Source organism: Ruditapes philippinarum, unplaced genomic scaffold (genome assembly GCF_026571515.1).
Source record: "Ruditapes philippinarum isolate M1 unplaced genomic scaffold, ASM2657151v2 ctg59_1_1_1_1, whole genome shotgun sequence".
NCBI lineage: Eukaryota > Metazoa > Mollusca > Bivalvia > Venerida > Veneridae > Ruditapes > Ruditapes philippinarum.
This window is the reverse complement of record NW_026861752.1, coordinates 98,330-126,061: the sequence shown is the minus strand read 5'-3', so window position 1 is coordinate 126,061 and position 27,732 is coordinate 98,330. Positions and strand designations below refer to the sequence as shown.

At 33.2% G+C, this 27,732-nt stretch overlaps 1 protein-coding gene across 3 annotated transcripts; it reads right to left on the bottom strand.

The window, feature by feature from the left end:
• Positions 1-1,393: 1,393 nt before the first annotated feature.
• LOC132716688 (adhesion G protein-coupled receptor L2-like) lies at positions 1,394-27,732 on the bottom strand. Of its 3 annotated transcripts, none has more exons than XM_060700008.1 (29): positions 27,593-27,732; positions 26,919-27,024; positions 25,085-25,288; positions 24,061-24,264; positions 23,211-23,336; positions 22,326-22,457; positions 21,473-21,640; positions 20,701-20,970; positions 19,899-20,003; positions 16,674-16,765; positions 16,195-16,359; positions 15,898-15,972; positions 15,286-15,400; positions 14,022-14,156; positions 13,350-13,425; positions 12,662-12,773; positions 12,294-12,343; positions 11,804-11,921; positions 10,627-10,730; positions 8,640-8,742; positions 7,896-8,046; positions 6,314-6,383; positions 5,876-5,942; positions 5,306-5,391; positions 4,878-5,004; positions 4,323-4,364; positions 3,663-3,743; positions 3,143-3,349; positions 1,394-2,848 (listed from the first exon to the last, which is right to left on the bottom strand). In XM_060700008.1, the coding sequence occupies exons 2-29, from the start codon at positions 27,016-27,018 to the stop codon at positions 2,087-2,089; spliced, it is 4,047 nt and encodes a 1,348-aa protein (XP_060555991.1). In that variant the 5' UTR covers positions 27,019-27,024; positions 27,593-27,732; the 3' UTR covers positions 1,394-2,086. The 3 variants fall into 3 exon arrangements, with proteins under 3 accessions (XP_060555991.1, XP_060555992.1, XP_060555990.1); XM_060700009.1 differs by lacking the exon at positions 27,593-27,732 and adding an exon at positions 27,374-27,542 and having other exon boundaries at positions 3,203-3,349; XM_060700007.1 differs by lacking the exon at positions 27,593-27,732 and adding an exon at positions 27,374-27,540.

Below are 27,732 nucleotides of genomic sequence, written 5' to 3'. Positions count from 1 at the left end.
ACATATGTTTTATCATATGTTTCAATGCAGCTTTGGAGCTGAACAAATTTGTCGTTAACGTTTATTACTTTAAACAAAGTAGTATTTTGTCTTCCGTACAAGAATACTTAATAACTTGATCTTCAATAATTATCAAAATGCAAATGAAAAAAAAAATGTTTCTATATGGCTGAAGAGCACTGAAAAATGGCGTAGAGGTATCAACTTGTTACGAGGATATAAAATTTAGCCGACATATATACTTCTCGTTTAGGGCACACGCATTTTTCTACTTTAGGGCCATAAACCGCTTTCCATGGAGTGACACTAACGTGTCACGTGAAGGTTCCATGATAATCGTTATATGGACACATCTGCGGATGTATCAAAATTTTACAAGTTTATGCTAAATGTTGAATATTCTGCTTAAGCCGGTGCAAGGGAGCGTGGACATTACCTTTTTTCCAGCACCGCACATAAACATGCCCAATCAAACCGATTCTGCAATATTTTCTATGTGAGCGTTCTTTAGGGATTATGTTTTTCCTCTATTTGAATCCGTTCCAATACTAATTTTGAATATTGTCAGTGCAACAGAGGATACGTTATTTTCGAGTTAGAGCACTCTTTAATGACCACAACGAATTGTTGTACGTGCCATAACTTTAAAAAATAACAAAAGGATTTACGAGAACATGACATTTTAAACATAAACATATTTTATGTAGGTACAACGTACCCTGGTCACGACCCTTTAGCAAGTATATCTCGAGAAATTTATATAATTTGAATACTGTAGTTTTATATCATAGCAATGATGGTTCTTTCAGATACTCAAGTGTGCATAGTCTCTGATAACTCATTTATGTATTTTATATAATATTATATCTTGTAGTCTAATGTTTTAAGAATTTTATCAGTTTTATTACATGATGATGAGACTTGAATATTGTGGACGCTGCGTTCATGAATACTGGATTCCCTTTGTGACCTTCAGTTTTATAATGTATTAAATTATATCATCTGATTGTATTATTACATTATTTGAAAGGGGTAAGAGCATGTTTAAAAAAATAGAATATATATCCTCGACTAGAATAAACAAAGAGACTTTCCACGTTTTTTTCTCTCCAGAAAGTTGCCATAATAACATTATGAAACAAAAACGAATCGTTTAAGCGTTTTCCAAAGGAACCGATATGAAAACTTTTGGAAACACTCGTAGATAAACAGCTTGAATGCAGGGAAAATATTGGTCACTTTCTGTAGTTTTGTGTGTGTGTGTGCGCGTGTGTTTGTGTGTGTGCGTGTGTGTGTGTGTGTGTGTGTGTTGGTGTGTGTGTGTGTGTGTGTGTGAAAGACATAGATATAGAGAGCAGACTTTAAAGAATAAACAACATAAACCTTGAATTTTTCCACATGTTAGTTTTTATTATACATATATATCATAAGCATAATTAATATATAAGAATATAATTATGTGCAGTCAAAATAGTTTTTATAATGTAAACGCACATTCGTATACTTTCATCACTTCAAATGTACTTGATTAAAGTTGAATACTAACAAGTATCATTTACCGGTATGTGTTCTCCTTCACACGCAAAAAGATTTCAAAGGACTGAAGGTATGTTTATAGTTTAAGGAAGATTAAAACAGCTTTGGATTAGTTTTCAGTTGGTATGTCCAATTAAATAGTACCTTATGCATGAGGTTAGTGCATTTATAAGATGAGTAACATTTTACTCATAACCTTCAGCACAAATGAAATGACTAATGTAGTTTTCACATACATAATCAGTATCCTTGTTATAATTTGCTTTAATGTTAAACCAAGTTTCTGTTTATGCATGAATTTGCTTTAATAGTGTTATGCTATAATACTTTAGATAAACGAATCTGTTTATTACAAAAATAATATATAAAAAATAAAAGAAAATAATAAAAATAATAATACGAGTAACAATAAAGAAATAAAAATAGAAAAGGAATAATTTTATCAGAAACGTTGTGTGATCAGTAAATATACTGAATTTCTCTTTCCATCACGTTTACTTATGGACATTTATCCATTACTATAAATATCGTTTCTAATAAACTTTTATAACTACTCGTCAAATGCAAGGATTTCAAGGAATTCTTTTCTACAGCCTTTTGGATCCTTATTTTCATTGTGCAGCATATCGGATGACGTTGAACACTCAGTTACTTCTTCATAATCAGTGGTGGTTTCTGACTTTTTATCTGCAAACATATCATCATCACAATCACCATCTCCATCAATAACCTCATAATCATTATCTGTCAAACTTCGGGACACTGTACCGATGTTACTTGTCAAGTTATTATCGGGACACGTCTTAGTGGTATTTTCACCCGGTACACCAGTTTCGTTTGTATTAGACACGCTCATTTCGTCCGATTGTCCATCATCTGTGTTTATGCTTTCACCTTCTTGTTTTGATCTAACATCATCAAGTGTTTGAATTAACGGTTCATCCTTGACAAGAACATTACGTCCTTCTTCTAGTGAAGATTTGCTGACACTTCTTGACACAGTATCTTGATTAGTTACGGAATTAATGGCATCAACGAATGGTGTGTCAAACAGACATTGGCCCTCATCGCTTGATGATTGTGATACCGGTAGTTTTGTTTCAGGTATTAAGTTCGTGTCGCACTTTTCGATAGCTTTAGAGTCTATTTTCTCTGTCGCATTTTCTGGATTAAGGCAAGTTGTTGTTAAATCACTGTTGTCTGTTTTCAGGCCGGTAAAGTCTTCACTTAGTCTAGCAGTACTGCCTGTTAAATTATCGGTCGCAATTTCGCTGGATTTGCTCTTATTATCATTCTGATCTGTGAACATTTCCTACAGGAAAATACATGAAATACGTTATATCTCAAATATACCATTATACACAAAACAAAACATGGTATTAAAAACATTTAAGAAATAAATGTACCGTTAAGCTCAACAAAATGCTGCTTATTCATTTAAAGGATTTTAAATTTATACGGCCAAAGTCTTACATTATAGACATATTTTAAAATATAATTCATAAAAAATATATCAACTTAAACTGCAATTCCTGGTAAAGCTTTCATCCAAAATTATATTCAACTAAATATATTATTGTATATATATGCACACAATATATCCTACAGATAATTTTTCCTTCAGTTCAGACTGCACACTTTTCTGCACACTGTAGTAATTGTTTACCCCGGGAGCTGCCAATTTGTCTTCAGACCCATTATGAATTTCCGTGGTACTGTGATCAACATTGCTCTCCGTATTATCTTCTGTATTGGATAAATTACTTTCTGTTGTCGTCGTTGTTGTTGTTTGTGGATGATTGGCAAATTTCTTCTACAATAAAGATATCATTACTTTATGAAATAATATGGTCAGTCAGTATACGTCATTTTGAATGTCTCCTGTTCTGTTAACTTGTCAAGCTTGGGTAGATTGTCGAATATATCATACGTGCATCAGATGGAAACACATGTAGCGTGATTATTACACGCGTGGCTATATCATCATCATCATCATCATCATCATCATCATCATCGTCATCATCATCATTATTATCATTATTATTATTATTATTTAAAAGTAAATGATCAGCTTTGACGGCCTTGTCATGACATATTAACTTCTAATTAGTATGTGATCAACTTACCTTCATCTTACCCTTTAGCTCGGAGTTAAACTCTTCAACTGTTCGTTTTCGTTCTTTACTTGCCTTCATAGCTTGCCGTAACTGTGATAAGAAATATTAAAAAATATTAACTAAAGATAACAAGTGAAAAGATAAATGTTACATTTAGTTGATGCAAATACCAAACATGTCTTCACGTGAAATTAAATACCATTGGATACTGAAATAACGATTACAAGATAAGTGTCACTGGACTTTTATTTACATCTTAATTATTTATAAATCGTCTATAAAATGTTAACAAAGGAAACTGTACCATCATGTTTAGAAAGCCTAGTTAAATGTATGTCATGTCTTTCTTGGGAGCCAATACATTAAATTTGAACTTGAACCTTTCGTGCGGCTCGTTTATACATTTGGCTACAGAATCAGAAAGATTTATTGTTGGATGAAGATGTCCCTTTTTGTTCATTTTCCTCATTTATAAATTTTGTGACAATAAAAGAATACTCAACTGTCGGATCTGATCCTCTCTTTGCTATTGTTAGAATTTCGTAAGTTGTGTTCAAATGTGACTAGGTAAACATTAACTGAGCGTCACATTATTATAACCGACACACTTTTGATTACAGAAAAGAAACATCAATCAAACATATCAAAGATACATTTTATATATCATACCTGTTTATTTCCAACACAATGAAACAGAAAAATGAGAACGCCCTGAAAAAAAGAAACAGTGACGGTTTTATATATAAAGAGAACTATTATTACTCAAAAATTTCTACTTTGCCATTTATAGAAATAAAATTTGTTCTGATTTCGGTTAATTTTCATTGGATATGTTAAAGTGTTACCATGACTCTTTGATTTCTATGTGAGGCTTTTTTATACTGTAAATTAAATAACTGAAGACAGATTCTCCAGCTGTACTTATGATCATAATTTGTTTAGTATCCACCTCCCAAAGACGTCATTTACTTCAAACGTATCACATTACGTTGGCATCAAACCATACTACCCATCAAACTCAGAGTGAATGAAAGAACTATATCGCTCGAATCCGCAAGCTTATCCGGGACAATTCCAAAGCAGACCCCTTTTCCTTTGTGGTAAACGTAAGAAGAATGATATTTATCGGAACTTAGAACTTGCATAAGTTTTTCAGACAATCAGCTGATATGACGCGCTTTTAATTATTTGACCCGAAATATACATTTATTATGATCAATATACCTGTGAGCTGTTAAACAGACAGAACACATATTGCAGCCATAAAGTTTCTTCATTAACAGATAAAAATCCAAATACCCAGGTTAACCCCATAACAGGTGTTAAAACGCCTATGGCTACAGACGTCATTCTGAAAATTAAAAGATACTACATGGGACCTATTATAAACGAAAATAAAAAAAATTGTAGTAGAATAACATTTCAATTTGTTTGAGGAATATGTAATGCAAAATTAACTACAGACAGATAACACATAGTAACACAAGTATATAAAATAAAAACAAAGATTGGAGCAGTTTAAACATTTTCCCTTATTTTTCATATATATTAGTGTTATGAAATGATTAGTGATTCTCTTTAGGATATTATGGATGTTTTTATGTGGTATAAAATAAAATACATAAATATTCGTATAGACTATTGTTTTATACTTGGCCTTTTCCTTTAAAGATTTTAGATGAGACGCTTTGGTTCCGAACAGTCTACGAAAGAACAATACAATCGTTATGATATTTGCCTGGAAAAAAAAGAGAATTCAAACGTGATTTAAAAATGTAGCAAATAAAACGTTATAAAGTATGTACATAATTATATATACTACAACATGATACACACCACAATATCGATATTTTCCCTTTGACACCGGACAGTAGTTACTATCTACATCACCTTTTCTATGACCAGAAGTTTGCCAATATGGCGATTTTTTTTGAAAGATTAAAATAGTTAAGTGCAGTTGAAATATTTTTTAAAAAAATACAAAAAAATGCAATAATGATAATAAAAACATACTACAAGTGTGATTGTTAAAGGTTGACTTTACGATTAAAAATTGTATGTGATAATCATTCTAACACTGATTTTTGAAGTGTATGATGTCCTTTTAACAATCAAATTACATCCTTTAAAATGTAAATAACATTGTGTATACTATGCCATTAAGAGAAATGTTAATTAATGAACGGTATGAATTTGTTATGAATATTGTCCGACATTTTTACCAATATAATGAAAGCAGCTGGTCCAGCAAACATCCAGAAAAGCCAGGAGTCCGGTGTTAGCCAGCAACTGTAATGTACATGTATTTGATATGCATTTACAGATTTTGTGTCATTTTTTCGATCAAAATATAAAAGTGGACCGAAATTTCTGGAATGATAGATAATAATCTATTTAGTCCTCAACCAAGGTAATAAAAGTGCTCGCATAAAGCACATGTCATAAACTTAAGAAGATTTATAATACTAATAGAATGTTCAGTTTTGATAACAACTTCATTTGCTTCATCTTATTAACAATTTCATCGCCATTAAAAAAACTTTCCTCATTTTTCATGTACTTAAAGTTGCTGAAGTTTTTTGTTTCAATTTCCTACAAATGTAAATGATTTAAGAATTGTATTACAATTATCTTTATTTTCAAGGTGTGACATGACTTACTTGTTTTCATTTCCATATCCATCAAACTTAGAAGCAGCTGCAGTTGTTACTGCGAGTATCAGTGGTAACACTGGAAATCATATAAATTAATGTGTATTACTAGTGATCACATGTCTCAACATTTGAGCCGCGTCACGACAAAACCAACATAATGGATTTGCGACCAGCATGGATCCAGACCAGCCTGCGCATCCGCGCAGTCTGATCTGGATCCATGCTGTTCGCTTACCAACCCTATAACAAGTAAAGAAACTATTAGCGAACAGCATGGATCCTGATCAGACTGCGCGGATGCGCAGGCTGGTCTGGATCCATGCTGGTCGCAAACCCATTATGTTGATTTTGTCGTGACACGGCTCATTTGTTTGTCAAACGTACAAGCATAGTTATCACTCCCTGCTGGCGAGCTTTGATCGCCATTGAACGACATGTATGAGACAGAAAGCAATTTGATTCGTTTACAGAAAGGAAACAAATTATTGAGGTTAGGAAGAAAAAAACAATTGTATTCGTTTAGAGAAAGGAAACAATTTAGAGATATACTACGCTCATCTTTGAGTAAAATATTTTAATCACAACAATTTAATAAAAACTATGAAAGTCCTACTGAATATGTTTAATTTGAATAAAAAGCACACGAATAAACTATGTATTGGAAGCTGCGTTCCCTATTACAGGTCACGAAAAGTTGGTCTTTTCTTAGAAAAACTGCCAGTTTTTTTTAATGACACCATATATTTATATTGTGATCATCTTTAGTAAGTAAGTAAGTAAGTAAGTAAGTAAATTGTTTACATTTATAAAAGTGTCTTAAGCAGATGGCGGTTTACTCCATTGGTCGCAAACATAATTTGAACAGTCATATCTTTAAGTCTCAAGTTCATGAATATTAACAATCTCTGCTGGCGAAGCTTTACCATAAATTTAGCGCTTTTCGCTAGATAAAAAATTTAGTAAAAAGAACAATTTATCGTTAGATGACAACGAAACATTTGCAGAAATATATTCACTGGTAAAATATTTTCTTATCACATAAAGTTTGATTAGAAACAAAAGTTTCTATCTTAATATGTTTAATTTAAAAAATTACACAGATCTAGTTTGAACGCGTTCACCTATTATCGTCCAGTCTGTCTCTTTAATGTAATATACGCCTATTGACTTAAAATGATCGTCATATTTTAATTTATTACGTTCTGTCAAAATCGTTTAGTTGTAGGATTTTAAACATTACATATCTACTTTGTGTGAAGTCAAAACGTGCTTGTGTAATATTTACAAAGAGACCGTGTATTAATTATTAATATTTACTATAGTATATCTTTAATAAGTGTAGATATTTAAAAAAACAAAAAAACAAAAAAAAAACAACAAATAAAAAAAACAACAACAACAATTCAATTCGTTTAAAAACAGGAATCAATTTCATAGGTAAAGATACGGCAACACTTCAATTTGTTGACAGAGGGGAACTAATTTAATAAATATACCAAATCTATTTCTTTACTTGTATTTTTCAAATTATGTGGATTAAATCTAAGTACAATTAAAGATATCAAAACAATATATGCATCTTACTCACCGAAAGCACTTATAAGAAGTTCTTTGATATGGGATTTTTTATGAAATGGAAAGGTGACTGTGATGAAAACGGTCATCCCCTCCGCAAGCATAAGGAAAAACAAAACTAAGAAAACGTAATGCAGGACTACAGCAATACCCGTGCATATCGTCTGAAATAAACATTAATTTTACAATAAAGTTTATGGTAGCAAACGTACACATTATAATGGTTAAAATAATCTTTCCTACGTTGAAATTTATCAGCAAATAAATCTTGTTTCATTAATTACTTTGTTACATGTTATGTAAATAAAATAATTTCGTTTTAAATATAAATAGACTTATTCATGATACTGAGGGCTATTGATATATTTTACTGTCGACATGCTTAAATACATTCAACAAGCATTAATTGTGAAGTGAACATTGACCTTAAACGTTTACCTGAAGTCATAAACAATCACTGACACATTTTTGTAACTACTTTATTAACTATGATGGCTTTTTTCAATTTGTTAGATATGTATCTAAATATTTAAAACCGACTGTATTATTAGAGATGTTGATTTATCAAAATTAATACGTACATGTATAACCTTTCTAGCTTAAGATTACTTGATATTCGTGTATAATTGTGAAACCATTCTGAAGAATTTTTATCTGTACTTGTTTGTATATCATATAAATTGGACCACAGATGATACTTTATACATATTCATGCATTGCAAGTACTAGAATAATGCATTATTGTAGCTTATCTTACCTTATTTGAGGTTTGTGTGACCCCCGCAAGAAAAAAGACGTAACATATGAGAAACATTATACACAGGATTGTAATTAATGTTGTTTTGTCACTTTTCATTAACCTGAAATGTAAAAATGCCTTCTGGAATAATTGTCCAGTTAAACTTTTCGAACCAAAAGAATGTCATGACCAATGGCAATCATCCGGTTTATGGGAAAACGTAACTTCATGGCTCTGTTCTTGTATAAAGAAAATTGAATTCACTGCTTTTCTGTTCAATTTAAACTATATAATATTATTCTATATATATCATGTCATTAATATTTCTTTAGTGATTGTTTTCCTTATTCATGAAATAATATCGGTCTGAGCGGTGTTTATCGGCTATTTAACACCGGTTTGGAGTTTAATTTGATTCATAGGAATTGACCACGAAAATTGACGTCAGCGTTTATGCTTATGATGACGTCATTACGCTGCTTACGGATTGGCGTCGTTTTGTCAAAATAATTATTCACTAATATGGATCAAATGTGTGGCGTAAGTGTATGTAAGATATTATTTCGGTATTCAATTTGTATGAAAAGAAAACATTATAAGAACTGAAAATATGAATAAAAATGCTTTTTAGTGTTGCTATAAAAGGCTTTGGAAACTATATAATCGAGGGAGAAAACATAACAGTCGTATATACAAGTACATGTAGTCCCTAACCAGTGTTTATTGGCAGTTTAACACCGGTTGTTTTTCTTCTTTGTCTATAGTGACAAAATCACTACGAGTGTAATAATTTTTAATGTAACATCAATGTTGTTTGTGCCGAGTAGAGGCCGTTAATAGTCACCAAGTTCTGTGGAGGCCCTAAAAAGTCACCAGGTACATTCAATAAAGGATGTAATATTTCAAGTTGCGTGGTTCCAGTATTTCTATTTGAATATGTTTAATCCCCTTAGAGTATGTTGCTTGCTTTTTGAATTTGTCTTTTGATGTCTGATCTATGTTATACAGGCTACATAACTTCTAATATCACTTCAAAATTCTAGTTTGTTTAGTTCCACCAATTGTTTCCTCATTTAGGACATGAGCATTCTATTTCTTGGGAACAATACGCCGCTTTTTTACGTCACATTGAAGGTTTCGTTATCATTGTCGTAACAACACTGATTCTTCAAAATTTTACCATTACACGAGTAAATGTTGAATACTGCCTAAACCAGGGCGTGGGCGATTATTTTTGCACTTTTCAAACCGAACCTGCAACATTTTCAATGTCGCCGTCTTGCGCTTTCTTAAGGGATTATTTTTCTCTCTGTTTTTTTTTATATAGATATATAGTGGTGTTACAGTGTTGGTTGTGTTAAAGCTTCAATAAGGGCTGTTTTTCAAACATACAATTCTTATAAATGAAACATGTTAAAGCAAAATATTTGACGAATAAACTACATCTAAGCCAAGATTATGTGTGAAATGTAGATAACACATTTATACCTGAGCTTAAGGTTTATTCACACAGTCTATGCATAAACACCTCTGGATTTGGGTGTTCATCTCTATTCTAAGTATAAATATATGAGCCGCGTCACGACAAAACCAACATAGTGCGTTTGCGACCAGCATTGATCCAGACCAGCCTGCGCATCCGCGCAGTCTGATCAGGATCCATGCTGTTCGCTATCAGTTTCTCTACTTGCTATAGGGTTTGTAAGCGAACAGCATGGATTCTGATCAGACTGCGCGGATGCGCAGGCTGGTCTGGATCCATGCTGGTCGCAAACCCATTATGTTGGTTTTGTCGTGTCGCGGCTCATATGGTTAGTCAATCTGTGTATTTCAGTCTTTAACAAGTGACAAATGTAACTGATAGAAGCAACTGTCGTTTGTATATTTTCGCAATCAATTGTAATAAGACATGAAACAGTTTGAAAATTGACAGAACATGTATATTCAGTGGTGTACACCAATGAGAAATCATATCATAATTCTGAGTTAATTGAATGATACATACCTCCAATAGCGAATATGAGCGACCAGAGTTATGAAAATGAAAAATCCAGACACAGAGCAGCCCACAATGGTTATAATACCGAGGATTGATGCATCTTTCTCTGGCTAAAATTGAATTAAACTCAAAACATAAAATGTGCAATCGTGTAATACATAGGAGCCGTGTCACGACAAAACCAACATAATGGGTTTGCGACCAGCATGGATCCAGACCAGCCTGTGCATCCACGCAGTCTGATCAGGATCCATGCTGTTCGCTTTCAGTTTCTCTACTTGTTATACGGTTTGTTAGCGAACAGCATGGATCCTGATCAGACAGCGCAAATGCGCAGGCTGGTCTGAATCCATGCTGGTCGCAAACCCATTATGCTGGTTTTGTTGTGACACGGCTCATTATTATATTATATTCAACAAACATTTCGCTAGTTTAACGTCCTTACCGTGATTATCAAATATTCATACTAGTTTTATAAAATAGTAAAATATGCTTTATTGATAACCATTTCATTAAAATTATAAAACAATTACAATGTAATGATAAATCAAGAAATAAAATAAGATAAGAGAAGACACACATTAATAACTTCGAAGCACTTGCTAAATTTCAAGGTCATACAAAATTGAATAATTAAGTCCCGGAGTACTTTATAATGTACACTAAAAACAACGTTTTTTTAAAGATGACAAACCACGGGTAATGTGCAATGATGAAAGTCTATAAAATGTTTTATTGTATGACATTTGAGCCGCGTCATGACAAAACCAACATAATGGGTATAGATCCAGACCAGCCTGCGCATCCGCGCAGTCTGATCAGGATACATGCTGTTCGCTTACCAACTCTATTACAAGTAGAGAAACTGATAGCGAACAGCATGGATCCTGATCAGACTGCGCGGATGCGCAGGTTGGTCTGGATCCATGCTGGTCGCAAACGCACTATGTTGGTTTTGTCGTGATGTGGCTCATTTATTGTACGATAGAAAAGAAACTATTGATGCATATAAGGTATATTCCATCAGACGAGAGCACATCATCTTTGCTTACTATCAACACAAAACGACACACCAGTTTATCGTTGTTAGTAAACGTTTCGAAGTGCATGTTTTAAGAAATAATCAGCCGGTCACTTAGGAGATTGATTAGTTTGTTTATAGTTATTTTCAATAAATACCTACTGGTTTGTATGGACTTATAAGCAGTGCGAAGTTTGTCAAATGGTTACATTTACATTTGACTGTTGTACTGTTCCCAAAAACCTTCCTACATCCTTTAGTTGCCCACAGTCCTTCACCGCTTTAAAAATACAATAAATCATTCAGTTTCAATATTTTTCTTATTTTAAGTAGTTCTTAAGGGTAAAATAGTTTATAGTAGAATATTATATTTTGTAAAAAGGTTTATTGAAACAATGTTCTAACTGAAATTGAAATTAAAATATCAAAAATCAACACTGAAGTCTGCCGAAATTGTAAAATGGATTTGCCCAGTTATGATTTAAAAGTGTTTGGCATTTAAAAATCAAATAAGAAAATGATGAGATACCAACAGTATAGAGTCTGGTCAGTCTGCAAGTAAGTGCAAAAACTCGTCTGGTTCTAAACGTGTGTTAATGGATAATCACTGTTAGTTATACTAGGTAAAGAGTTATACTACATTTTAACTCACACTGAATCCTTAGACAAATATGAGCAATGTTGTTCTGTTGATGTCATGTCCTGAAATTGTGCAAGACAATGGTGTTAACTTCAGAAGTGAGAAAATATTTATTTATAATTACATTTGACGTTGCATTTGGGAGCTTCAGTTAAGTTTGAATTTTAAGGACAATCTGTGAAAACAGGTAAAGCGTGGCTTGGGCATAAAAAGGAAATCTCTTTCATTGTTATCGTGCAGGTAAATTGTACAAGTAATACATTATTTTAAATAAAGGTCGGCATTTTATTAATTCATTAATTGGTTTATCAATAGTTACTGTTGAAAATCAATTTTTATCTATTTCATGTTCCCATACACGGACTATGTAAGCTTATCACCTTAAATCCTTGGAATACTATTTCTAGTTCTGGTTGCAGTACTTTCGGTGCCTCTGGCAGTAATTGGAACGAAACGACTTGGGAATTGATATCAACTGTTGCATTATTTGACCTGAAAATTTTTATACACCATATATTTCTATTCATATATCTTTTTAGCTTCATTAAAATTAGTAGAAAAGTAATATCGTTTAAATGTATCCAGAATGATCACTTATTATCGGTTAAATCCGTTAGTATGAGTGCTGTAACAGAAGCCTTTGTTTTATGTAAATGCTCAAGCATGAAAAAATAAACGTGGTTCACATATTACACTGTTTCTGGAGTATTGCATAAAGCAGATATTGTATAACCTCATGGAGACCAGCGGATAAACTGGACACTTAAGAACAAATGATAGTGTGTTATATCTTAAGTCACATCGACACTTAAATGGTCATATGGTGACCTTTCAGACATCAGGTGCCCCTACGTGCATTATTTTAGATAAAAACACTAACCCCCATTAAGCGTGCTATATAGCTTCATCACATGAAATAATCCAAAGTCCATGATGGGATTCAAACCAACAGCGTTGAGCTGCAAGTGATCTGAAGTCGGTAACCTTTACCAATCGGTCACAAATTAAAGGCCATAAACAAATGATAGAAAAATAATAATCAAGGTTACTTGCAGAATAAATACTAACCTGTCTCGAAGTGTATTTGGAACAGATTGAGACAAATTTCTAAAGAGTAGGCACGTGAAAGCTGTCACACTTTGGCCTGAATATAAAAATTAACATATTGATTGAATGAATAAAAATTCAAAATAATCTGTGTAGACTCCATTTGAGCCGCGCCATGACAAAACCAACATAATGGGTTTGCGACCAGCATGGATCCAGACCAGATCCGCGCAGTCTGATCAGGATCCATGCTGTTCGCTTACAAACCCTATTACAAGTAGAAAAACTGATAGCGAACAGCATGGATCCTGATCAGACTGCGCGGAGGCGCAGGCTAGTTTGGATCCATGCTGGTCACAAGCCCACTATGTTGGTTTTGTCATGACGCGGCTCATTTAATCTATATGTGGGATATTCATGCACTTACAATTGTTCCAATATCAACATGGTAAATTATTAACATACTTAAATGCGACTGCCAAAACAATAATTAACAATTTTCTTTTCTTTGTTTAAGTCATTTGCCTAGTGAAAAACGTACCATGACCAAACAACTTATTCAGCCAGGTCAGTCTGCACAACATCGTTGTCCAATCAGGCTCTTAACTGTAAACTTTTATTCTGACACCAAAAAAAAAATGATTAAAGACTGTCTGACTTAAGAAATGCAGGTAAAGAGTTATTAAAACCAACCTAAAAATGCAGCAACATCTAAAGATAATGTTAATGTTTTTGTTGCATTCCATTCAGCATCATCCTGGAGGTCTTTTGGAAACACAATGTCCTCTACCTTAGTCTTGTTTGTGTCTACGGTAGCATATTGAAAAACTGGCGAAAGATATGTCAATATTAAGGTTTACTTGCTTGTGTATGTAACTTATTCATGACTGTCTGTAATACAGTATTATGTGCAAAAACCGTTAAGGAAAGAAAAGCGAAACTGTAAAATGATAATTTTACGAAATGTATACTTCAGATCCTGTAAGAACAAGCAAATTCGTTGAATTTTTATCCCCCGCCGAGTACTGGTTATTACTAACACAACAACTGAAGGCATAAGGCTTTATTTATATATTAATCATGATATAAACAGTAATATTCTTTGTACATGATACATGTATATTAGGGCAATTTTGTTGAAATCAAAATAGCAATATTGCTCTATATGCATACTACATAACTAATCATGGGCCATAACTCTGTAATGAAGGGTCTGGTCTGAACAAGGCAACAATATGCACATCTCCTCTTGGTATTAATGGTTCCCATAAAGTTTAATTAAATTCCAGCCAGAAGTTGCAAAGTAGCGCGGAAACTGTGTTAATTGCTCTATATGCATACTGCATAACTAATCAAGGGCCATAACTCTGAGTTAAAGTATCTGACCGGAACAAAGCGACGATATGCGCATCTCCTCTTAGTATTGAAGGTTCCCATAAAGTTTTATTGAATTCCAGCCAGAAGAAGTAGCGAGGAAACGAATATTGTTGTATATGCATACTGCATAACTAATCAAGGGCCGTAACTCTGAGTTAAAGTGACTGACCGAAACAAGCAGACGATATGCGCACCTCCTCTTGGTATTGAAGGTTCCCATAAAGTTTTGTTGAACTCCAGCCAGAGATCTAGCGCGGAAACGAAATTCGGACGGACGGATGGACGGACAGACGGACGGACAACGCCCAAACAATATCCCCATCCCGATTGAATAGGCGGGGGATAATAATGAGATACATTATACCAGGAGATCATAATATAGCAGGAGATCATATCCTTAAATTTATATTCCTATCAAATCATAAAGATAAACATTTAATGATACCGCCAGTGAAAGATCACAGGTCTTTTCACCTGCGATAAATAAGCACATTACAGTTTAGCGTAATAAAAACGTTTTTTATGCCCATAATGGTTCCAATTTTATTATAAACATTTAAGGAAAAAAAAAATTTCAAACCTATATTTGGTTGCGAAATGTTGAGTGAAGCATCGTTACTTTTCAATAACGATTCTGCAACTTGTTTTGCAAAATTTTCAACTTGTGGTAGAAAATCTTCGGCTCCTTTTCCTTCCTGAAATAAACACATTTTTAAAATCCCATCGTACCAAAACCTGTCAATGTCGATAAGCTGACTTTGACAATATCGTCACCTCAGTAGCAATGACTGATTGATTAATTGCTATCAAATTTAGAATAACTTATTCCGTGTTATTGCACTTAGGCGACGATATATGCTTAAATCATTTAATTTTAATAACCTTTGAAACATACGAGTCTGAGAAATGATCATTGAGCCGCGTCACGACAAAACCAACATTATGGGTTTGTGACCAGCATGGATCCAGACCAGCCTGCGCATCCGCGCAGTCTGATCAGGATCCATGCTGTTCGCTTACAGACCCTATAACAAGTAAAGAAACTGATAGCGAACAGCATGGAATCCTGATCAGACTGCGCGGATGCACAGGCTGGTCTGGATCCATGCTGGTCGCAAACGCACTATGTTGGTTTTGTCGTGACGCGGCGCATATATCGACAAGAATACTGATTGAATAGTGTATAGTTTACATTATCAATTCGGCTTTTCCATTCTTTCCCGTTCTTTTCGTCGTCAAGGAGAAAATTAGCTGTTTCAAGGAAGTCCTGGAAAAATACACATGGAATAAGTACACGTGACTAATACGAGTATAAGGTTTTATGTTGCACCATTTTTATCTGGAATTAATAAATCAATACATTTGATAAAATCAATGTACTTTTGTATTATTTTAAATAACTAGACTTAGTCAATTGATTCTTCTAGTTCGAATCATAAATAAAATATTCGTATTAAATTAAACCATTAACGATTTAAAAAATACTCACCTCTGTCGTCTGTACAGATATATTCTCATTGTCAAACCGGTTAACAACTTCCCCAAGAATATTTTGGATTTGAATCAGGACACCTATATAAACGCCATCATTGTCTTTAATTTCAGAACTGACATTCCCCAAGGCCTCCGGGCCAGTCAAGTTTCCATTTTTAAGCTAAATGAAAAGTTTTGTGATTTAAGTGTTTCACGCAAATTCCATCATTGGGTATTGGTGGATTGGTAACATTTTATATACGGAAGATTTGACGAATTCTTTAAGCTCTAGTCTCATTAAATGATATGCAATATTATCAGTTTTCACAACGTATTATTGAAACGATCAATGCCAAAACAGAAACAACTCATTAATATGGTAGTTTCATACCATTGACATCAATTGCCATTGAACGGATAAACAACAAAGTAATTATTCTTTTTATTTTTTAAATCGTTCGTCTAATTCATTTCAATAATTATAAAAGTTCTTACCAGATTAGAAATGTTTTTGAACACAACTGATGTGCAGTTATAAAGTGGTGCTTTAAACACGCCATTATTTTGGCATTCACGCGTCACGTTACCTATAACAAAACATCAAATGTTACGTATAATTCTGCATTAATCGTAAAATACTGAATTGTTCATACCAGTGTAGTTGTGCTGAGATATTACAACTTGTAAAGCATATGGTATCAAATAACGAAGATAAAAAAATCAATGTTCGTTGAAAGAGAATAGTGTAAATATGTTGATGCACTTTCAGTAAAAAGATGATTTATTCACATGACAAGATACAATGTGTTACATGTAATGGATACATCACGGTGGATAATGCACACAAAACTTTTTTCACCTAAACAAGGAAAAATGCCATATGTATTATTTGTAAAACTGAGACGATATGCAGCATAAATTGAGCCGCGTCACGACAAAACCAACATAATGGGTTTGCGACCAGCATGGATACAGACCAGCCTGCGCATCCGCGCAGTCTGATCTGGATCCATGTTGTTCGCTGACAAACTATATTGCAAATAGAGAAACTGATAACGAACAGCATGGATCCTGATCAGACTGCTCGGATGCGCAGGCTGGTCTGGATCCATGCTGGTCGCAAACCCATTATGTTGGTTTTGTCGTGACGCGGCTCAATTGTCATTGAAAGATTCGTAATAAACATTAGAGATTTTATGAAAGCTTTTAATGTTAAAACATAAATGACTATATATCAATATAAGCAAAAAGCATCCTTTTTGAATAATTGTTTAAAAAATAGAATTGTGTGTTTTAAAATAGTAAGGTTTCTTAAACTTAAATTAAATGCTGCTAGAGAAAAGCTTAACATGAGCAATCAGTGGTCACATGTGTCGCCTGATGATAGACAATTAAACAGTTGTATTGAGGGGTGGTTGACCAGTGTATTCCCTATACATTTGTCGTAGCTTTTACGAAATTAAAGGGCAATTACTCTGACAAAAATAACAAGAGCAACGCTAGGCGGAGCATTATATGTCCGAAAGCATTTGTAATATATGGGAATTAAATAAAGTATTACATCCTTCCAAAGCAATCCTCCTTTATAGCTGATAAACCTTCATATATATAAACCACCACCATCAAGTTGTTATCTTGTTAGTAAAAATGCTACGACGGATGGCCAAATGGAACTTGTGTTATGCTCCAGAAAGCACAATTTTCAGTGTGAAGATCATTGTGACCCTGACCTTTAACTTTTTGAAACCAAAACAAATCAATAGGGGTCATGCATTGGACACGGCTGTTCATCCTGTAAAGTTTTACAACTGTAGGTTGATCAATACTTAAGTGATTGAGCGGAAACTGTTTTCAGTTTTTAAGGTAATAGTGACCTTGACCTTTGACATAGTGACCACAAAACCAATAGGGGTCTGTTACCTAATATAAACAATCATCCTTTGAAGTTTGAATATTGTGGGCCAAGTGGAACTAAAGTTATGCTCCGGAAACTGTTTACAGTTTTAAGGTTATAGTGACCTTGACCTTTGACCTTGTGACCCCAAAATTAATAAGGGTCTTCTACCCAATATGGACAATCATCCTATACGGTTTGAATTTGTGACCATAAATCATTAGGGTCTTCTACCTAATGTGGACAATCATCCTATGAAATTTGTATATTGTGGGCCAAATGGAACTTATGTTATGCTCTGAAAAATGTTTTTAGTTTTAAGGAAAAAGTGAGTTTGATCTTTGACCTTGTGACCCCAAAATCAATAGGGGTCTTTTACCCAATATGGACAATCATCTTATAAAGTTTGAATATTGTGGACCAAATGGAACTTAAGTTATGCTGCGGAAACTGTTTTCAGTTTTAAGGCAATAGTGACATTGACGTTTGACCTTGTGACGCAAAAATCAATAGGGGTCTTCTACCCAATATGGACAATCATCCTATGAAGTTTGAATTTGTGGGCCAAATTGAACTTAAGTTATGCTCCGGAAACCAAATTGCTAACAGACGGACGGACGTTCTTACCAGAGCTACATTATGGGGTTTTCTTTTTGTATTTCTTTTGTTCTTTTTAACCCTACAATGCAGAAAATAACCCCACAAGAGAAACGGAATGAATGACATCAAAGACATCTATTGTTATGAGAACAATAGACCAAACCCCATAATGTAGCTCTGGTTTGTACGCAAGGGGGTATAACATAACACGCCCGAAATTTTAAGGGGATATAATAAACATGAATAATGCCGCTTATAGACAAAACTAGCTTTGGAACTGATTATTCCAGTAAAATATGGATGAAATTGCACCAGTAAGTGTTGAGAAGCTGTCCTTAGTTTTGTGCCAGACAGATAGACGGACTGATAGACGACAAGGTTTGGATGTACAACTAGATGTACAACTAGACTTTGAACTGTTCATTCCTTGGATGAAATTGCACGAGTCTGAAATAAATTCATAAAAATGGAAAATGCCGATTATAGGCACAACCAGACTTGGAACTGGTCATTCCTGTAAAGTTTGGATGAAATTGCACCAAATAGATTTTGAGGAGTATGCAATAAAATCATACAAAATGGGAAATGCCGAAAATAGGCCCAACTAGACTTGGTACTGATCATTCTAGAAAGAAATGGATGAATTACACAATAGTATTTGAGTAGAAGTCCGGACAAGTTTTGTGGCGGACAGACGGACAGACAGACAGACAGACAGACGGACATATATAAGAGCAAAAAAGAACCGTAATAAGTCGTGGCTATCTTGTAGCGTGTATCACTAGCAGGGAATTCAAATTTTAAGTGACAAAGGCCGTTTTTATTCAAAGGCCATAACACGGCCAAAATCATCAGAAAACCTTGTAATATACCCACCGATCTCTCCTGTAAACTTTATTCAGATTACATTACTAATGTATGAGAAGAAGTCCGGACAATCTTTAAAAATAAAAATGATTAAAAGGCCACACAAAAATCATTCACCTGGAAAATGTTGACGAAATGCACAACTCAACTTGGAACTTATCTTTCCTGTAAAGTTTGGATAAAATTTTACGAGTAATTTTTGAAGAATATTCCGGACACGCTTTGTGATGAACAGAAGGACGGACTGATGGACAGACGACGGATAGGCAATCCCTATATGTCGCTGCTACTTTGTAGGAGGCGACACAAAAAAATGAGTGTGGTTGATTTATACACAACAATGTGTTTTAAAATAGCACCTTCATATCCCTTAGGACAAGTCTTGTTCAATACTGTTCCACCTTCTGTGAAATTCCATGTTGTGTTTCTGTTGTCAATATCTTCTTTGCAATAAGCTTTTGGTACTAAAAAAACGTACAAAACAAATGTTGCTGCATGAACATATTTACTCTTTTTAGCTCAAAATGACCTTTCTTCATTTAATTTTAAAGATAAACCATCTAATGCCGCTAATTGAATATATCCTTCGTTTATCAGCATTGCCTTAATAAACATAATTCAAATCCACCATGATGAGTTTGGTGAAGATGTTATATTTCGCTGCTCAAGCGTACAAAATCGTAAGACTAGAAAATAACCCTAAAAGTTCATTTTGCGTTTTAGTGTTTTCTTGTTATGATTTAACCTAATTGTGATACATGCAGCATGATCAAGTTAAGACACACTTTATAAAAGTAAAGTCACACTATTTTTCCGCAATATCCTATTACAAGAAAACCATTATATTACATATAAAAGGAGAACATTCAATTATTTTCTATGAAATTCAAGCAATTTAAACCCTTTATATGAATTCTTCGTTTCGGACTTAAATGTCCTGATGTTTTTGACAAACAATATGAATGTACGATTCTGTATGGAGATACCTTAATAGCAAGACTTCTTGCTTCTTCGTCTTGTGGGGGTTGCGTTCATTGAACGCCGCCCTTCCTTGTTGATCTTCATATTTTCTGCCTTATGTCAAAGTCGATCTACCGTGTTAATCTTTATGTTTATATTATATGCTTCTTTTAAAAAAATTTAGTAATTGTTTTAACTTACATTTGATAAGACATCCTTGGTAAACATGTTTAAGTGGACAAGGTGATGATGCTTTTATAACAGAATTACAGGAGTCATAGAGCACATATAGACAGCCGGTGTTACCGGCACTCCATTCTGTATCATCAATATCTTTAATGATTATTTTTTCACCATTAGGCCAATACCATGTTGGATTGACTTCCTCTGCATTAGAATAGTTGAACGTTCTAGACAAAAGTAACATAACCTGGTCCTCACTTAACTTTGCACTACTGCTTGAGTAAAATCCTGGAAAGGACAAAAAATCGCTAATATATTCTTATTCCCGATATAGAACCTATTCCGCTGCGGAATTTCGTAATTATTGAATTAACCCGAACGAAGAGTCCAAAAAAGGAACAGATACGGAACAGAATAACAAAAATTTGGCACGCGGTATTCGCGTGAAGTCCGTCTGATAACGAGAGCGGGCTGAAACGTGAAGTTACCATCAAAGGTCACAAAAACTCTGCAGTAAATAAAGCCAAGTGATATCAAATATAATGATAACTTCATTGTCAAACATTTTCAAAATGAGCTTATTGTATATATTAAAATATATATTATGTCTCTTTACAGTGTCGTGACATTAAACCAAGCCAACATGTATGACCCAGTGCATGCATTCTTCCGAAGCTTTTCTTCAATAAGACTTACTAAAAAAATGATACAACGTTATGCTTAATTCATGTCCAATGATATTTGCTGTTAAACCATTAGGTGTATAAGATATGTTCATATGACTACTCACCATATGTCCACAGTCTCTCATTCATATATTTCGGCATATTATCAACAAAGGTCAGAGATGTGTAATTCTGTGGGCAGGAGCAATTACCATTATCACATTGCATATTAACACCGTAACACACGTTATCCTTCCTTGAGAAAATATACGAGGCGTCCTGTGGGCATAGCTCTAAAGAAGTAGTAAATAACTTTTTATGAAGATTGTTGATTTTACAAAAGTTACTTTATAAATTGATATATTGTATGGATTTTAATCCTAATTTTCTTAAACGTTCTTTACACACTTTTTGACATTTCAGAAGGTATTTCAATTTTGTTTGTTGATTTTTAGAAGTAGAACTTTGCATAGGTGTTAACTGTACTTCATTGATTGATCATGTTTTCATTGGAGATCAAATTTGCCTTGTAAAACGCTGGCAAGACTGGTTTGAGTCATAAACAATTAATAGAAATTCGTTTTCATTTATACGAAATATTCATAAGGAATCGTAATGTACCATTCTACATCATACAATATTTTCCTTGTATTAGTATATTTTGAGATATTATTATATTTCTACTGAAATTTAAGATGACGAAACTGTTTTTTTTATTACGCAAAAACAAAATGATATGACTAGTAAAATGAAAAGAAAAACTGAAAGTGAAAAGCGCAGGCTTGGTTTAAGTTGATTGTTTGCTCAAGCCCCTCAAAACCGGACTGGAGCAGTGATCCATTTTCAAGACTAAAAGTATAAAATACAATATTTCCTTGCAAACGGTTCTTGCAATAGTGTTGCATATTAAATGAAAATATGACTGTGCTTTTAAGATATATTTTAATAGGTATTCAATAACAAGAAAAAAGTGAATACCAATATTTGTACAGCTGTCTTTTGCTTTGTCGTAGAAGTAACCTTGGCGGCACGTGCATACATGATCATCACAGACCGATAACCATGTAGAACATTCATAGCTTTTTTTACATTTACCTTCAAACTTTTGTTCTGAAATAAGTAAAAAACAGATTAATATAAAACAAGCTATATTCAAAAAAGACAATAAAGCAATAAAGCTCATTTTGAAGACAGTATTATAACTGCAATAAAATGGTATGTCGGAAGAGGCAACAACTCTTCAGGTTTTGGTAAACCGGTACTTAATGATAATAATTATAAAATATAGGATGTTTTATCATGATATTTCGTTATTTTGTTACAAATATAACCTCGATTCTAAAGTAATTTTGGCTTAGTTGTATATATCGTGATGCAGGTGTGTTACTCTGTTACAAATATAACCTAGATTGTAAGGAACCTTTGACTTAGCTGAAATAAATTTATAGTTTTGAAATAATAAATTCTAAAAACCATTATTTCTTTTATCATAATAATAAGTAATAATAATGAAATAAAGCAGTATTGATATGAGTTATAATGATAATTTAGTCATATAACGACAGAAATTGAAAATAAAACTTGCCCAAGATCAACGTGGGAAGTTGAAGCTCACAGAACGCAGTGCAGCACGTAACAAAGCAGGAATGTTATATATAATAAATTATCTCATAGTTGATTGGTTATGGCATATAAAATTAATTGAACTTTCAACCAATCATCAAAATTAACTTCATGCCAAGTCAAAAGTTAATGCCAATTAAATTGAAAGCTATGACTTACGAAAGAAATTAAAGAATTCTAACTCCGACAGTGATAAAGTATTAGTAACCCGTTTGATGATTGTTATATAAATAGACATACTAGATACACATGTAATCCCATTATAGAAATGCTCCTCGCCACATAAACATTTTGAATCTTTGCAGGCGTCTACCAAACCTAGTAGGCAATCATTGGAACTGTTGCACGACATGTTAAATGTTGGATCTGTAAATCAAATCGTTTTTTATAAATTGATACTAGTCTACATTAGTTGTTTTTCGTCATAATTTTTAGGAAAACACCAGTAAGTGATAAGGTTACATATTAAGTTACACCCATTTGCGGATCAAGGTTTTGAGAGTAACACTATTAATTATGCTCGGGGTTGCCTTCCTGGAACTAATAAGTGTTTTACAGGTATAAGGAAACATGATCGTACGTTATTTAACTTTCTTTAGGGATTAAGTTTCCCTCTTATTTTAAGTGACAATCCTATATTTTATGATTGTATACATTTATCCTGGAATGTGAATCAGGTTCTTGCAAGCTATATATATCACATTTGCTTCCTTGGACATACCATTACTTATGTAACGTACTTATACTAATGTAACGTTAAGAAACATAGTTGTTACTCGAGAGGAACCCTACCGACGCCTTTGATGATAGCACGCACTAAACCTATGCTTCTAATTGTTTATGTGGAAAGGTGAGCAGTGGGTGCAGCGGAAATAAGTTTTATGCGACTTTCGGAAGCACCTTTACCTCTGTGTAAACTAATAAGAAATCAAATTATGGAAAGTAATTCTTAACTAAATAAACAATTAAAGATTTTTCAGGTAATCGATAGACGCAAAGACTTAATATAATATTAACAAATAGTTTGCTTCATACAATCTCTGTAGAAACGTTTTAATGTTTAATGACTTGCTAAATATTAACAACATACTGAACGCAGGTAAAAGAGCTGATACGTTCTTCATGAAAATGGAAGCATTTCCGGCAGCTGTAGTTTTTGCTTTAACTTCACAATTGTACAGTCCAATATGACTTGAAAATGGCACATTCTCAATATATGTAGCCAAGACAGGTTCACCCTTCATAAAGGCATTTAAAGTGTCAGTATCATTTATTTCTGCGTTTTTGAAAATACCTACAGAAGATAAGGTAAACAACAAGTTAAATTTTGCAACACTGCATGCATAGGAAGTAAACAATATGAACCGTGTCACGACAAAACCAACATAATGGGTTTGCGACCAGCATGGATCCAGACCAGCCTGCGCATCCGCGCAGTCTGATCAGGATCCATGCTGTTCGCTTACAAACCCTATTACAAGTAGAGATACTGATAGCGAAAAGCATGGATCCTGATCAGACTGCGCGGATGCGCAGGCTGGTCTGGATCCATGCTGGTCGCAGATCGATTATGTTGGTTTTGTCGTGACGCGGCTCATATGTTCATCAAAAGAGCGAGTTGAACTAGTACTTAAATTCGGTTCGATGTGGAGTCTTGTATTAAAGTTAATACGAAGCACATAAGTTTACCAAGACTAGCAAAGTACACCGAATACTGATCCTTGCCCAGTGTACTTCGTCATATATATTTGCTCATATTTGATAAGCAAAATTTATAACTGGTATAAAAGTAAATGTTGTCCAATACGTTATTGCACGGACGAACAATATTCTGATTAACTAAAATGTCTTGATCAGTTCTCAAAAAATCACATAATTATGTTCTGCTACTCAAAGAATGGCTTGTAATAAGAAATGCAAATTCAATGCACATCAATAATTAATAGATTTACTACATGATAAATAAATAAATATATAAATAAATGAATGAATGAATGAATGAATGAATGAATGAATGAATTAATTAATAGATGAATAAATAAATAAATAAATAAATAAATAAATAAATAAATAAATAAATAAATAAGCAAACACATTACATTTTGTATCCTCACCTGACTTTGAAATCAATGGTATCTGGCCTGTTTCATTGGTCTCAATTGTAAGAGAGCTTGAATCCTTTACAAAGGTCAGTTTTAATGAATTGATATCTGAAAACGTTTGTCCAGAAAAACTGCAAGAAACTGTAAATGAAGTCAAATTTGTTGTTGAGTTAATCATCACCTCATCTGGTTTGAAATTCAAAACCAAGTCCTCACCTGTGGTAAAATGGAAGGGGCAATAAAAAAACAGATGAAAGAAATAATTGCAAAACTGTAAATTCACAACATCAACCACATTTTCATAAATCTGTTAACTTACTTTTCAAATTCTATTACAACATGCAACAATTTAGAATTTCTATCTTACCTAGTATTTAAAGACAAAAATTTACAACATAAAATAATGTTTAGCATTGTCAAATATTTCAAAGTTTTTCATAATTAAGATTATAGAATTAATTAAACAAACAAATATACCCACCTGACACCTAACTATGTTATATAAAATCTATAAACATTATTCTGTTAAAATGTATTCATTAATGGTAAACATATCATGTAATAAAGTAAAACATGTTCATATCCTTTTAATACGTCTTAGTTTATGATAAAATATTCAGGTTACTTTTTTATTTAATTGCTAAATATGGCAAAAACCATCTTTTGTTTATGTTTAGTTTCGTATTAATAATAAAATTGGTGCTTTAATACAAACGATTTGTTCGGGTTAAATCTAATGGTAAAGAAACTCATCATATCGTTTTATTTTCAAGGTGATAGAAAAAATAACGAGAGGTAAAACATCAGGTTTAAATGCATGGCAAAAACATATTACCATATTTAATCTAAAGTCTTATTTTTATCTTTTTTTTTGTATTAAAATAATTCTTATTCATGGCAAGAAGAAATCGTTCGTTTCAGTGATTTTGTTGATAAGTTGATCTTATTATATATAATAAGCAGATTATTTGTTCCCCTTTATTCCTGAATTTTCAGAGATATACGTTTATTTATAGTCGCCACCAGGAACCAATATGGACAACATACTCCTAAGGATTGTTAGTTATTTATTGTTGTGGAACCAATGAATACAGAAATTTATTGATTCAGTGAGAAACATTTGTTTCTTTTACATACAAGGTAAATCACTAAAGAGATACTCCGGATATCGCAAATGTGGATCTTGTTATCTTATCCCCGGGTAAAAACAAAATTTTACAGTAACAAGTTTTATATATCGATAATTAGCGGTACGCGTTGGTCACTCAATTGCAAATGGTAGCACATCGTCAGGCTGTAAGGCGTCACACAGTCCCGAGATTGACACCAGATGGACATACGAATATGGACTTTTGAATTTTGCACGAAGATAGCCCCGAAAAGGTCGACATCAAATCAACAGCCGAAGCAAGTACGATTCCTACAGAAGGTCACTCGATCGAATCCGATCCACACACGAAGTCACCTCAAACATGTCAAAGAAAAGTGCTCCGGCCTTAGATTAGAAAACTCGCATTTCCCGGGACATCGGTTTTTTAAATGCTTCAACTTGTTTGTAATTTGAGTTAGAGTATCAATAGGACTAAAGTCAGAATATGTTATTTATTGTTTAAATTTTCTGAATTTATGATTTTTGAAATATGCAGTGATCTGATAAAGGTATTGCAAACATCGCAAATAGAGTGCCGACATGAAAACCGCCGACATGAAAACCGCCCTTTAGTTGTTCAGATATAAAGCAGATGACTTGTGTGCTTCACACAACACTGAACAGTTAATATAAAATTTAACACAATTTATAGATCAACAATATGCAGAAAAAATAGAGAGGTAATTGTGCCCTTACCTTTAGTATTATCCGAATATACTGCATTAATCAATGAACATGTAATCCAAAGTAGGGCAAGTATCCTCATCTTTGTGATGCCAAGTCTTACGCGACACATGCATATCTATATGTAAATGATCTACTTCTGAACATTTCATCGAAAATTCATCATTAAACGAACAATTACAAATCATCAAGTGTGTATAATGTTTCAAGATTTTCAGTCATGTATCAAGTCATGTATCAAAATAAAATGATTTATCGCTTTTTAAGTAAGAATAAAATTTCGTTTCTTCAACAAAATATAAAAAATACCAGTTCTTTCACTTTAAAACTTATTATGCTCAATGTTGTTTATTAGCGGAGCAGACTCACTTATTAAGAATATGAAGTAATATGTTATATTAAAATTGTGATATGTTATAAAAGAAACATTTTTGTCATTAACATTTATGTACATAAGTTTATCTTACCATGTTCATTTTAAATCACATACACCTATTACAGGACAGGCTACACCATATTCTTGCAAATCATATGTCTTTATAATCGGGATAAAATATTTAAATACGCACTTCACAAATATTTTATCCTCCTTTTACACAATATATCAGGTAAAGAAATATAACGCTAGAGTGGTGCTCCGTATAAAAAAATCATTAACATTGAAATAAAAATGTTTTGCAACTTACCTAACAGGAAGTTTTCTGCTTGGATGACACTTGCGTTTCAGAATAATAATCAAGGTCTTTCTTAAATTCAACAATAGTGAATCTGTAACCTATTATTCAAATACCATCTAGGTTGAAATGTAAGAAAAAGGAAGTAAATT